At 41.2% G+C, this 15509-nt stretch overlaps 1 protein-coding gene across 3 annotated transcripts in view; it reads right to left on the reverse strand.

Moving 5' to 3' along the window:
• Window positions 1-15509, reverse strand: part of phkb (phosphorylase kinase, beta) — a 145227-nt gene that overhangs the window by 25495 nt on the left and 104223 nt on the right. For all 3 annotated transcript variants that reach the window (XM_049592822.1, XM_049592814.1, XM_049592806.1), the window contains 3 exons: window positions 13165-13220; window positions 12280-12373; window positions 566-649 (listed from right to left, as the gene is read on the reverse strand). In XM_049592822.1, the coding sequence (XP_049448779.1) occupies window positions 566-649; window positions 12280-12373; window positions 13165-13220 (234 nt within the window). The remainder of the gene's footprint in view (window positions 1-565; window positions 650-12279; window positions 12374-13164; window positions 13221-15509) is intronic.

A 15509-nucleotide genomic window follows, 5' to 3' on the forward strand; every position in this document is an offset into this window, starting at 1 on the left:
GGCAGTCTGCCATCTTCCCCATAAATGTTCCATTATAATATTGTCTTAGCAATGCGTCGGGAGCCATGATTCATTTGTTTGGCAATGTCTTTGTTTGAGAAAGCTGCTATGGCTCAACTTTTGGTGACCTTCATTTCGGAAAAACTGCAAACAACATCCGCAAGAGACATTAGCACAGACACACACACAAACTGTGCAAACACACACTTCCACAGCCACATAATATGCACACACGGACACACACGCACAGACTGCCTGACAGCAGCTTAGCATATTAAAATGCAATAAGTCCCGAGAATAAGCAAAATCTATTCAGCATTCACTGATGCATACTGTATGTCTGACGAAAAGCAAAAGTCTTGGAACTGAATATTTTCTGTCTCTGTATTCAGTCTGCGAGCTGTAGTCGACTCCTCGGAGCTCTGGGAAATGTATGCAGATCAAAATGTGGGAGGTGTGTTTATTGGTTACCCATGACCTTTGCAGCACTGCAACTTGAGGTGCAAATGTGTGTGCGCATGTACAGTATGCACATGTGTGTAGGTGTGCTGGAAGATCTACATACCTTGCAGGTCCCAATACAGCCCACTGGCCTCTCTGGACGCCCACTCAACCCCAGCTTCTTATTGATGGCAAGGAAGCGGTATGCCTGCAGAGAGACACACACACATATTTACATACAGACGTGAACAAATACCTTGTTAGTAAACACAATTCACTTGATGTCACTGCTGGCCTTTCTGATTTCAGAGAGAACATCTTTATCAAAACATTTCTCTGTGAGATTTAAAAAAGCATATTTGACTGGAAATGTCATGCCGTACAGTGCCAGTCCATATCGTTATGAAAGTGCGTCATCTGTCTGTTCCACTGAGACATTTCTGTTGTTGCAACTCATAAGCTGAAATTACCACCATATGGCAGAACCACCTACTGATATTAGCTCTGTGTAAAGTTATGAGACGTGGCGATAATGAAAGGTCCCTGTGCTGCCATCAGCAGCGTGCTTAGTGGACCCAAGCACACCCAGGGGCACCACAGCTGATAACACTGTTGTGCTGAGATGCAGAGGCACATAAGAAGAGACACCGAGACCTAGCTGAGCACTTATTAGAATAAATAAACAACAGCATGCTGTTTGATACCACGTGAGCTACTTAGCATATCATACACTGTTAAAAATGCCATGTAGGCTGAGTCCTTAACAGCGGCCCAGGGTCTGTTTCTGACCCGCAGCCCTTTGCTACATGACCTCCCTCCTCTCCTGCCCTTTCCTGTCTATCTTCAGCTATACAGTCAATAAAGGCAAAAAGAAAGCCTAATCCATCTTAAAAACTAGCTGGTGGTAACTGACCCTTGACTAGGCCCTATGCCCCTTAGTCAGTGTTACCGGTCATGCTGTCCACTCTAACATGGCACATATGCAGTTTACAGTGATAATGATGGCACTCAAATTTACATTTTTTAAAACAATGGGTCTTCAGTTTCACTCGAAGATAGACAAAAGCAGGTCTCTCAATTCTAGCTGACGACAGGTGATTTTGTCAGCTGAACTGGCATCTTTAACTAACACAGACTTGGCCTGTTTGGATGCTTACTATATAAACTCGTGCTTGGAAAAGCAGCACAAGGGTTAAATGTATGCTTTATTGTTTGTATTTTCATTTTTTTTCCTCCAAGAGAAAAAGCTTTATGAGGATGAGGATTTACCCATGAGTTTCGCAAATGTACGACGCTATCTCAGGTAACGAGCTTGGCTGGAGTGTAAACTTCCCCAAACCAAATAAAGAATTCCTGATAATGATATTTTCTAGCCTTATTTTCTTTAAAGGGACAGTTCACCCTCAAATGAAAAATGCATATGTTTCCTCTTACCTGTAGTGCTATGTATCAGTTTAGACTGTTCAGGTGTGAGTTGCTGAGTGTTGGAGATATCAGCCATAGAGATGTCTCTCAAATGTAACGGAACTAGTCCTGGTTGCACAGGATAATCCTCACACCTTGTTGTGAGCAGTTTCATGTAGGAACTATTTTTTTTCTTCCGAACTACACCTGCCAACCATGTCACTGGGCAGAAGGAAATGTGCATCTATTCATGGATGAGAGGGTCATGCTTGTTGCTGAGCTGTAACATTGGCTAGCTCAGTGGTGCTACATGAGCTAGTAATAGATGCATGCCTCCCTCTGCACAGTGATACAGTTGGTGGATGAAGTTCAGAGAAAAAAAACAGTTCTTGCATGGAACTGTGGATTATCTTAATTAAATTTGTCATGATTTCTGGAAAATCATGGTAAGAACTGCCTCAAAGAAAAACACAACTACAAATAAAAGTCTGTCCAGTGATGTTAAGTATTACTCAACCTATGAAAATAGTTGTATAATGTCTTTTGTGGCTCTGGAGGATCTTTATTTGGTCTGAGAAAATAACCCTGATGATGTCATCATAGTCATCTTGGATAGGGCTCAAAGACCACACATTAGTAACAGTAAGACTGTGTTTCAAACCGAGGGCATGCAGTTTAAAAACATGAGTGGGAGGGTCTAAAGAGACACTTGTGGATGCATTATGGGAATGTAGCAACCAGCATTTTGGGAACTTCACCCATACTATTATATGTACTAAAAGTGAGTACATCTGTCTCTGCTGCTTCAATCTGTCTCTTGTGAGTCAGCCAACTTTATGGAAATGTAATGCAACAGTAAATTACCGGAGTAGCCCTTCAACAGAGTGTTTTCTTGCTTGGAATTGGCCTTCATGATACGACCTTGTTTCTAGACTAATGAAAGTGAATTGGACGTTGGTGAAATTACTTATTCAATATATGTAACACGACTCAAGTTGATGTTTAATTTATTTTTGCCTTGGATACAGCACCACGCTTTCCCCTCACCCTTCCCACCAGGGTTGTTATGATTTTGCCATGGGAGTAGGTGGTTTCTACCTGGTCAGTACTGTCTGCTCATTATAATTCTATATCCTTCGGCTCTATGGTAGAAGGACTGTAAGTTTAATCAAGTCAGAAGTCATGTCTCAAGACTCCACCTTAGTCTTAAGCCAAGTACAAAGCAAATCTCAGAGACGAAAAATGTTAACATCAGCAGAGGCTAGGAGAGAGCTCAACATTAATGCGCTCTCCAACAGGGTTTGGACAAGAAAGATGGGCTCAAAGTAACTGAGGTCAAGTCTCGCACTTAATTAGTGGACTGAAACTCTGTGGTGTCAGTCAAAACAGAAAAAGTATAATTCCCCTACATGTTCGATTTTTATTTTCAGTGCTGACTTAGCTCAAACCCAAACATAGGCTCTTATCAACAGCATTGTTTTACTTGAAGTCTTAAGCACTAAAAGTGGTATTATTTATACAGGTGCACAATTACCTAGTTACAAAGAGCAAGACAGATAAATAGAAATCCTTGACTGTTTTCGCAGGTGCTGCTGTATAATTACGCAGTTGTTTCATCAAAAGGCTCCCTGGTTCGTCAAAACAAAGCAGAGAAAAAGGTTATGGCCTTCTCCCTCAGCCATCTCTAAGATGCATTTAGAGATGGCAGCGAGGAGAACACACGAGCTCCAACCTATCAGATTCTGGAGTATTTCTTTGGTACTTCAGATAAAAGCTTCTTACTGCTGTGTCGCCTGCTGTCAAATGCACTGACTCAAAGATGCAAAGAGAAAGAAGATGGACATTGATTTCTTGGCTCTGCTTGCTCGGAGCACAGTGGTGTGACACTCTCACCACAAGCTACTGTTTGTATCTGTGTGTGTGTGCGTGAGCTGAGGCATTTGCACTGTTGTGTACGTGGGTGAATTCCATTTCTGATGTGTCTGACTGAGTGTGAAACCAGAGTACTTATTCCCTTTGTGCAAGCCTATAAATTCTAAATTTAAATACCTCCCAATCTGTCCTATCATGAAACAGCATCAGTACACCCACACACCCAAGTGGCACTGCAGGAAATCTGCCTATCAAGCCCTGCATGCTGCATTCTTCCATGTCAAACCAGGTGCAATTCACAACATCAGCCAAAAGGTGGTGCTCTGCTACTCCAGTGCACTTCCTTAACTGTCTCGAAAAGGCTGAGCTGAACACAACAGGAGGAAGCAAGAGTTGGACCAATTAAACGAAATTATACTAAAACGGGAAAAAATACAGTCTTTATACAAAAGAAAGAGAAATTTTAATTGCGGATTAAGTGGCGTTGCAAATCATGCCCTAACAGGCAAGGATGAGACCTGGGGGAGAAAAGCCATGGGAGGTTGGAGGAACCTCTGCACCCAACACTTCCTGCGTGCAGAATACCAATGAAGAAAGGACAACACGCAGGCAGCCTATCAAAGCATCCTTTCATTCCCTCCCATTTCCACTGACCGCAGCACAAACAGAGAGCCTGACAGGTGGGAGAGATAATAAAGGGCTGTTTCTAAAAGCTGTATTTTACATGTCTGCACTGGCTACTGTGTGTGAGAATGTACAACTATTTACTGACAAACTTTTTAATGCACCGTAGGGAGAATCCTCAATTTGATAGGAGCTCACACAGGAGTAGGTTCCTGCACATGTTTATCGCTGCTAAGTTGGTGCCCCAAATAGTGTAAATGGAGCTGTTGGTGTCACAAAATGTGCATAACAGATTTACTTTTACAGCAGATGCTGTCATCCAGAGGGACTTAGCGTGCAGGTAGGGGTTCAGCAGCTTGCTTCACGGCTCAGAATGATACTGCATGTGCCTATTGAATCTGGGATTTAACCTTCTGGCTCTGAAACGGGTTTTTTAACCACTGGGTTGCCCCACAAAATGTCTTAGGGTCGTACTTTTTCACATTTCTGTCAAAACAATACATCCTCATATGTAAACTGAAAGTGTTGTTGATTGCTTTTATTGTCCTTCCAGTGAAGCAATCCCATACCATAATGACTTCTTCTACTATGTATGGAATAGGTTTCAAAATCCAGTGTCATCCTCCCGAGTAAAAATGCAATCTCAACTTCAGGCAAAGCTAATGGCTTCTGAAGTCGCAGTTGACTGAGCTGTGATGGAGGAATAATAATACAGCAAAGGAATTTTGCACAAAAAAGGCTTTTCCTTTGGAAGACACCCACCTGATTTAACTAGCTGCCTACTAAAGACACATTTTAGCCTCTGCTGAACTTCAGTCTGGACTTATGCACAATACAAGGACTGCTGATTTTGACCCTCCTCTGTGTACTCACATTAGGAAGGGATCACCTCACAGTTAGTATGAATAGTAGAAATAATTACAGTGACCAGTACTATAGGTCATGATATTTTACTTACTGCCTCTGTGGTAAAGATTTGGGAAATGCAAGAGTGGCATAGGGACAATTTACGGCTTACCAAAAAACTTCAGTTCAACAGAAATGATCTCAAATACGCAGGGCAGCACAACTGTCATTGCTAGTTTCAAACCTACACAGTTGTCGTTTTCACGGCCAGTGCCCACGTTTTATGTACCCGTCTGTGCATCCATGGGCATATAGGTCTTAAAAGGAGTGGTCAGCGGCATTGCTGGCGGATTGCTATTTCGAGGCAACAGAAGGCAACTGCGCCAATGACCAACAAAACCTGCTCTACAGTCAGAATAGTGGAGTGTTTTCCTGCTACTTACATGTAGAGGGCGCATTAGTCAGATATTAAGATGTGCCTACACAAGCAAGTTCACAGCTCCCTTAAACTCTGCTTAGTATACACAAAAGGACACAAGGATGGGTTGTGGGTTGGTGAAATAACATACCATTAATAAAGAAAATAATATCAATATAAATCAGTTTTATTCATAAAGCCCAATATCACAAATCACAATTTGCTTTACTGCATACAACATCCCTCTGTCCTTGGACCCTCACAGCAAATAAAGAAAAATGTTTACACGAAAACCCTTTAACGGCAGGGAAAAAAATGGTTGAAACTTCAAAAAGAACAACTGGGGAGGGATCTCTCTTCCAGGACGGACAGACGTGCAATAGATGTTGTGTGTACAGTACAAAACAACTAAATAAAATTATGGTAATCCATGTGAAAACATTATAAATAGAGGAGGGAGTGATTAATTGCATTCTTTAAAATGTAAACGTAGCAGAGAGCAGAGCAGAGCTGCAGAGACGCTGTCCGACTCCCCATTGAAGAGATGCTGCTCACTTTAACAAACAAGAGGCAGTGTAACTTCATTGATTATTCCAGAAGCTAAATGTTTAGTTCTGTTTCCTCTGTCAAGTTTATAACAGTTTTTGGTTTGCTGCTTAAATGAGTCACAATATTTGCTGCAGTGACATTGTTTTGAATCAACTAAACTTTACAGCACTTCACAGAAACCTCTGTCACCAACTAGTGTTTTGGAGTTGTAACTGCACACAGACACACCACTGCACAGTTATAGGCGACGTGCATAGGTGACGCGTGTAGGCCATGGCATAGTGTCTGCTGCACAAGTATAAATCCTGCTTAATGCTCTTACTCCTTGCTTCTCCAATTTGGTGCATCTGTCATGTGAACAGCAGTACGCAAAGTGCAAGCGCACCCAGCTTTTAAAGGGAATGAAAGATGACACTCTGGTTGGTTGAATCCATCTTATGCCTAAAACCCACTTATGATTTATTAAAGGTTAGGTACAACCCCTTTGCCCCTTGCACCTTACTTTGCGCCCAGATCATGCACTGTTTAACTCGTAAAAGTGGAGTTGAACATGCCCCAAATGCACTTGCGGAATGCACTTTACACCATCTGCTATAGACTGTTAACATAGGGCCCTTTGTGTCAGCCCAAAACACAGACAGTAGTCCCTGGGAAATCCCTGAAACAAACCAAAAAAAAAAAATTAGAATAAGACTCAGGTTAGAAAATACTGGAATTTCTATTTATAGTCTTGTAAGACCAGAGTGTCTCTTTAGAACCTTACTTGGATACTTGGATGACTCCAGCTGTTGCTTATAACTGCAACATGTGTGAGTGTCTCCAACAAACAAAACATTGTCCACAAAGACCTGATTGACAGATATGAAACCAGGAGAGAAAGAGCTAAAAGGAAGGCTATTTTTGGGCAAAGCCGTGATTTGCAAAGGGATAAGCTTTAGGGTGTACGGGTGGGAATAACACATTGCAAAATGTAATTGCCACTTTCCCATCGTCAGGCAGCTGTTGTCAACACAATCAAACGGCTGCGAGGGACGAGGTGAGGTGAGCAAATGCAGCCCGCAGCACTAGAGATGGTGGTGACTCCGAGATAAACAGATTCTGTCGAGGAAGAAACGTCTGTCTGGGCTTGGGATTTAATATTCAGCACAGCGCCCGCTCTGACTCACAATTGCATATCCATCTGAGAGGCTGAGCACCACGCAGCAGAAAAAGGCAGAGGGGAGAGAAGGAAAAAGTAACAGGTATGACAGTTCAAAGGCAGATGATAGACCTGGAGGGGAGAGTTGTTTTGGTGTAACGGACATAATGGGGGCGGGGCAGGATGTAGGGCCTAGAGGGGAGAATGGGGTTAGAAGAAGTGGATGTGATGGATAGAGCAGGAAAGGGACAGGAGGCAGAAAGGCCTAGAGGAAAGAACAGAGCCCGGATAGATGACATGAGAGAAGAAATTGTTTGTTTATAGAAGGTGGCGTAGAGAATAGACGCTACATAGCAGACATGACAGATGAGGGACAGAGGCTTGGGAGGAGACCAGGGTTTGAGTGACGGGTATGACAGAGAGAGTATAGACAGAAGATGGGGAGATAGTAGACTTCAAACAACACACATGCAGATGAGGGACAGTATCTAGAGGAGAGACCAGGGTTTGAGTGACGGATGTGATGGGAGTGAAACAGAAGTTGGGAGGGAGGTGGTGGGTGGTGTCACAGATATGACAGTACAAATGGTGTAATCTGCTGCAGATGAAAGGAGCAGAGTGGACAGGGTGGAAATAGCAGCTAGTGCTGAACTTGTTACTCATAAAATGTTTAATAGACTGTAAGTTACTGACACTGAGCACCTCCATTGTTCATAATAAGTAACCAGACATAATAATTGGCAGTACTTCCATCCAGTCCTTGAGTTTTTGCTCTTATATATCAAGTTACCTATGACTTTTGCTACTTCAGGTTAAACCTGAATAACCTCAATAAGGGATTTTAAAAGGATTTAGATTTTGACGAGCAGATCCGCTGGTGGATTCAGATTTGATGAAATTCTATTGAATCCCATCCCTTTAGTTCAGAACGCTGACTTATAATGAATGTGCCAACAGGGATTTTTATGAATTACAGGTTTTGAATAGCGAATTTTAGTTTACTGATGCAACTGGGCTGCCACAAAACTGTCATGTCTGACTTATAAGAGTGGTATTACTGCTCAAATGAAAATGTACCTTTTGTTCCAGTTCTCACAGAAGGAGTAATTTCACTGCAGTAGACGCTTAACTCTTGTGATGACCATGATGAGTGGAGTTTACAAAAGAAAGCCACCAAGGTAAAGCTTGAGTGACTGATAAGCAACGCAACAAAAAAAGTAGGAAATGTTTGTTGAACAAAACATAGATCTTTCTTTAATGTATATCTTTCATAGGTCGCGTAAGTACCATGGTTAGACTAACTGAAAAATCCATCATGTATTCTCCGAAACATACAATCAGCTGTTTCTCTGAATTCTTCACAGTTTTCAAAGTTACTGCGATTTCATCCAACTGCAGCTTGCATCTCTTTTATATTCTCTTTAGAAACCCCTCAATACCAACAACAACTTAACTGCTTGTTTTGACCTCCAAGTATGGAGGACTGAAACAGTTGTTAAGGTAACGATGGGAGTGATTTCAAATAAACCATTCAAAATATCTCTGTCTTTAATCAGTTTCAATCAATCAATGTATTTGTCACATTAAATGTGATCATGCCAGTTCCCTCAATTTGAGCATTAAAAAGGTTAAATAGAAACAGTAATAAATGTATGTGCATGAATGGGAAGTCTTAGGATCCTACTGGCCTGACAGTAGAAGCTCCTCCTGAGCCTCTCAGTGCTGGCCTGGTGTATCCGATACCTTCTTCCAATCCTCAACAGGGATTTAAGGCAGTTATCCACGTGGTTAGGATCTTTAATGATTCTCCTGGCCTTATTCTTGCAGCACCTGATATAAAAATCCTTTGGGCATGAGAGCACCACCTATATTACGTTCAGCTGAACGAACCAATCTTTGCAGGGCCTTGCAGTATTGTTAAGTGCTGTTTTCATACCAGGCAGTAATGTTCCCCGTCAGGATGCTCTCGATGGTGTAGGAGTAGAAATTCCTCAGTATTTGAGGGGATACCAAGAATTTCTTTAAGTCACTGAGGTTAAACAGTCTCTGCCTTGCCTTTCTTACCACTGAGTCAGTATGCAGCACTCAAGTCAGGCCCACGTTTATGTGGACACCAAGGTATTTAAGCTGTTCACTCTCTCCACCGAGGATCTGTCTGCTCACTAGAGTTGTTCTGATACTGATACGAGTGACAGAATTGCCTCAGATACTGTCTAAATTCGGATCAGGTATCAGCGACTTGACAGGTCTATGCACAAATCCAATACCTCATAATTTACTGATAAAATTTAATGAAATGGTTGTCTATGTTGTAAATGACGTCAAAGTACTCTGTTACTATATAACTTACTATAAATCCCCCTCCCCTTTTTTTTTTTTTTACTGTTTTTGTTTGGCCTCTTTTAACACAATGGCATTGGATTGGTACTCTGTACTGGCTGATACACAAGTTCAGCTATCAGAATCGTTATTAGAAGGGAAAAAATGGTAGTGGAACATCTCTACCACCCACTCTCACTGCCTGTCAGGAAGTCAAGGATCCATATACACAGAGAAGTGTTTAATCCCAGCTGCCTGAGCTTTGTGATGAGCCTGTTGGGAACTACGGTGTTAAAATGATGAACTGTAGTCAATGAACAGCAATCTCGTGTAGCTCCCTTTTTTGTCCAGATGAGATAGAGTGGTGTGGAGAATGTGTGCTATGGCATCGTCTGTAGATTGGTTGGGAAGGTAGGCAAACTGTAGTGGGTCCAGTGTGCTTCGTTGTGAGGAGCAGATGTAATCCTTAACCAGCTGTTCAAAGCTTTTCATCACTACAGACATCAGTGCCACTGGGTGGTAGTCATTCAGGCAGGTTGGTCTTGTTTTCTTCTTCTTCTTGAACAATGTGGGCATGAAAAACTGAGCCAAGGACAGGTAAAATATCACTGTGCACACTAGCGCTACTTGGTCAGCACATGGTTTGAGAACCTGCCCATTGATACAATCTGGTCTGCTGCTTTCCTGCTGTTTCCACGCTTGAAAGCCCTCCTGACATCTTGCTCAGAAAGGGTGATAGGTGTGAAAGGTGAACCCACCTATCCATTAACCTGCTTCTGTCATGGCTCTTACACCTTGCCACATGCTTCTGGGATTTCCCTCCTGGAATTTCATCTCTTATAGACCTGTCTAATGTACCCTTATGAGATCAAATGTGGCAGCTGCTCAGCTCCATATGTCTCCAGTTTGCCTGAGTGTCACAGTGATGGCTCCACCATTATGCTGATCAATCACCATGAACAATTACTGTTCGACTGATCAATCACTTCAACCAATCGGTGGCCTTGCTGTGATTGATGGGACAATCAAGAGGAAAATCTTAAGAGCAGGAAATCTTGGAGTGACAAGCAGATGGACTGACTGGGCCAAGTTCTGCTGCTATATTGACAGCTAACTGCTGAAAGTAATCTTGCTGACTGTGAGATTGATTTGTGTAGTTGTGGTGGTGGTGGTGGTGGAGAGGCATCAATAGTCTTTCACAGTTTCCTCCCCTCAAATTTCCATCCAATCATTCACAGAAAACTGGAATGACTACAGATTTTCTTTTGATGGTTCAGTTAAAGATAAGCCATTAACCAAGCAACAAAGCACTGCAGCTAATTATGCACTGCAAAATTTCTGCAATCAGCAACCTTTCAACTGACCGTTGGCAATGCCTCAAATAGTGATTGACCAATTCTATCTTGGCAACTGTAACTAGGTGTAACTTGGTGTTTCTCCACATGCTACAGTGATGTCCTTGGGGTTGTAGTAAGAGTGCTGCACTGTATTTTTTAACCTTTCCATAACCAAGAACACAACAAGTATAAGGTGTGGATCAGTTACCTGCTGTAGTAGCTTAACTTTTCAGTATTTCCAAGGCCAATACTTAGCATATCATTAGCTAACTACATTATTATCTGGAGTTACACTTTACATTACAAAAAGCTTCGTTCACGAATGACACATCCACAGCATGACAGCTGGTGTAACACCGGTCCCAGATGCTATTAACTGCCTTATCTGAGCTGAGGGTAACACTGGCAGCACTGCCTGCTCTGTATTGGATTTAAGGAAGCTTACCTGAGGTGACTTTGCCAAACTTATCTGTTTGTCCTCATTTTTTCCCCCATGTACATAGTGGTGTAGTTGTAGTTGAAGAGGTTTGTGTACTGCTAGGCAGATAGGTAGGTTACCAGGAGGGGGTGGGTATACTCTCCTGTATATTCCATGGCTTTTTGGCTGATAGGTTTGCATACTGTGAATGGCCAGAAAAGGGGTGGGTATACCCCATACACCTGCATATACCCTCTCTTACATCACTGCCTGTAAGTGAAACTGTTTGAAGAACCTCACCATAAAGCACAACTCTAATCTTCGTGTTGTTCGTCAAAGTAACTTATTTTGTATCTCTATAGTCTAGTATCATTTTACAGCCTAGTATCTGAACTGTGTTATGTTAGGATGAAATGTCAGTCTTATATTACATTCTCTCTCATATTGTACTGTAGCACTGGGGCAAACTAGCTCTACCCTGCAGTACAAGACTGCTGCTTATTCATTCCCAAGACTCTTACAGTATGTGGATCATCAACTAGTAAGAACTAAGCAGCTTTAGTTTTAGTCTTAACACAGTACTGAATAAACATAGCGCTATGTTTGTAGCCAATGAATGCATATTTAAAATCCTTTCAGGAGTTTTTCATTTTGGTACAGCTCTGCAACAACTGAGGCAAAATCAGTGGTTGTCATACAGTATAATGAAAAGGCTTCTTTCGTCTACTTGTAGCTGAAGTCAAGCACCCATTGTTTCAAAAAGATTATGAACAACTGTACATCACTTGAAACTGCATGTGTGCCACGCAAAAATGGAAAGCCATATGTAGCAACAGAACCTAAGTGGGATAAGGCCTTGTTAACTGCTTGTGAAATTGGTGACAAATGTGTGACAAATGTGTGCCTGTGTTACCTTGACCAGCTCCTTCTGAGGCCAGATCTGGATGGGTTCCACCTGCTGGGGCGTCTGGGTCTGAATGCCATAGGTGTTCAAAAACACCTGAAGTCTACACAAACACACGGACACAAAATTACAATGTCACGTTTATAATTTTTATGCATTTTACATGTAGCTTTTGGCTTAGTTTCAGCACTGGAGCTGATAAAGCCTTCCCTACACATCTACCAGTCCCAAATGAACACACAAAGATATTTATTTCATTGTTTGTCACTTTATGTTTCTTAATATATAAAAAGAAACGCTTGAATTACTTAAACTAATTATCCCATTTAAAATCTACTTAGCTATGATTCTACAGCAGCTGGTGGCCTTTAAATCTACCTGTACAGATTTATCTTTTGTAAATATGCAGCTTTATGAGTCTGTTAGTCCTTGAAGCTATGGCTTTGTCAATAGACAGCTATTAAATCTATTGGTCATGTGTTCTTGTAAATATAAAACTCATGTAAATCAGGTCTATTGTAAATCTATCATGAAGCGATAGCTGTTATTGAACGGCTGTGTTTATCGGAGAGCATAAATGAACTGAAGTGGAAAAGTTGACACAAGAGTCCTGATGGGGACTCGCAAGCAAAAGTAATTAAAGCTACACGTTAACAAGCTTAAGGCAGTCATCTGACCTTGTTAGACACACACACACACACACACACACACACACACACACACACACACACACACACACACGTGCAATGAGGAGAGTGACAGATGATGGCAGAGGTCAGGCTGAGCTCCAGCTTCATGAGCTCAACACAATTACAGCACTGAAAGACTTGGCCTGCAACACATTAAGAGACACATATATACACATACAAACACACACACACACACACACATTACCTCTGGCTCTCCGCTATCAGGGACACGTGAATCACAACATCATTCTCTATGGGACCCTGTCAAAGAGATGGAGAACAGAGAGATTAACACATGGACCACATCTCTTCTACATGTTGCTGTTGCATCAGTGTGTATGTTACATCGGCGTGTGTGTTTTCTCTCCTGAGAACATTCCTCCTTTGGCAACACTTTAAATGTACGCTGGAACTAATGAATCTGCTGAATCTGCACGGATGGATTACAAACAATTAGATGCAAGTGCTCTTCTGTTATTTCTCAATCCATTCTGCTCACGTCTCGTAGATCTGCTGCGATTTTGTTTACTATGATTAGTTTTACATGTTAACTATTAGTTTATTAGCTTTTTCTATATTTACATTTTTGCTTTAATAATTAATTTAATTAACAAATTTCCTTATTTTGCTGTATATCTAACATCTAATATCCATGCCAATAAAGGAAACCACAAAAGATTTGATTTGTGCATATGTGACAGAGAGATTTATAGAGAGAAAGGAGAAAACAGTGGTTAGAATCAAAATTCCACTCACTCTCTTGTAAAATGGCATTACCCTGTGTTATTGCTACCCACTCTCTCACCCAATTTAAATGAAAGTAAAACTCTGAATAACCAACAAAGGTTGATGAGAGATGCGAGAGCGCTCGGCTGGGAGGGAAGGAGCTGGGAATTAAGAAGGATGGGGGAGATGTAAAAGGGAAGGAAGAGCAGAGATGGAGAGAAACATGAGGCTGGTACACTGACGTTTTCTCCACTTTGGCGCCCACACAGAGAGATGAGTTGAAATTACATGAAATGGAGAAGTCAAATAAAGGCAAGAAGAGGCAGAGATGCATGACATTTATGATGATTTTTTTTCCATATCAAAAAAACCACAAAACTATTCCAAGAATATTTGGATAATAATTTTGTTAAGTAGGAATCCTGCGCATTTGCTGGTTGCAGCTTCTCTAATGTGACGATTACCTTAGGGAAAGTGACTATGACTAATGGTCAGACAAAGTGAAAATATGAATAAATCACTGGGCTATGGTCAATTGTGGTGTGCATTTGGCATTCATTTTGGCCTATTATGGGTTAAATTAATAAAAGAATAATCAATAAATCATTACTTGATTCCCTATAAGCCATCATCAGATTTCCACACTACCCAAGCATAATTTTGGTTGAGGTTTTGTGTCATGGAGTTGATCTCAGCAATTCAAATTTCCCAGTTATTACATAAATATCAGCAATTTGCCATATGATACAAAAACAGTTATTTCTTACTGACTGACAAGTTTCTGTTATCATTCACTATGACAACACACCACAGACATAGGCCTACAGGATGAGGCTGATTATGTTCTATATTTGTCTTGCTGTAAGCAAACCCCAAGAACTGACAACAATAAACTGATCCTACTAACAAGTATCGTCTTTGTATCCAGCCTGATATATCTTATTTCTCTGTGCGCCACCTTTGTCCAAAAATCAGTGAGCACTGGGTTGTTGCACTGGGTGACCCGTTCTTTCATTACCATATCCACACTGTAGTTATGTTGAGTTTATTACATGCACACTGTTCTACTGTAGTGAATAGGCCCTAGGGCACCGAATGTGTATCAATCCACAGCTGAGAACAGTCCCAAACAAACACGCTATTTACTCCTATTTGAGGAATGTTTGCTGAAAACTACAGTGCCCAGCTGTTTCATAAAATTGTTCAGGCTTTTTCAAAAATGTATTTGTAACCGGTTGTTAAGATTTAAATCTTCAGCAGGAACAAATGGGCTTTGGGCTGAGTGCCACGGACAAAGCAGGGAATGAAAAATGTTGAGACATGGACTTAAATGTTGTTGTTTTGGTCTTTTTATGGAATTTGTTGAAAATAAGAAAAAGCAGACAAACAGCTGCCTTAATCTATTGTGCTTTTCCTTATTTTCTGTTATATATATAATGTTACAATGTAAGATATTCATAGTAAACATGGCCAAAGTTTAAATTCAAAGAGGCTTTGTTGGCATGACCATAGTATTACATAGTATTGCCATTTAAAATACTGACCATTTGAGCAAAACCTAGAGCTTCGGGGCGTTCTGAATACTCCGTTTCGAACATTTTTTTTTGTACTTTCAAGACAAGCTGACGTCATCTTGTGACAGATTTCTTTATATGGTCATCTGCTCCAGGCATGTTACTGCAAGTGTAGCTACACGCTAATGTCAGGGAAACATGTGAACTTGGTTGCAGCTGTTGTTAATTTCTCCCCTATTTCATATCATATATCTACTGGAATATGTCCGGTTGTGAAGATTTTGGTTTAGAAGCTCTAATTGGTGATTTT

Source organism: Epinephelus fuscoguttatus, linkage group LG2, assembly GCF_011397635.1.
Source record: "Epinephelus fuscoguttatus linkage group LG2, E.fuscoguttatus.final_Chr_v1".
Lineage (NCBI taxonomy): Eukaryota > Metazoa > Chordata > Actinopteri > Perciformes > Serranidae > Epinephelus > Epinephelus fuscoguttatus.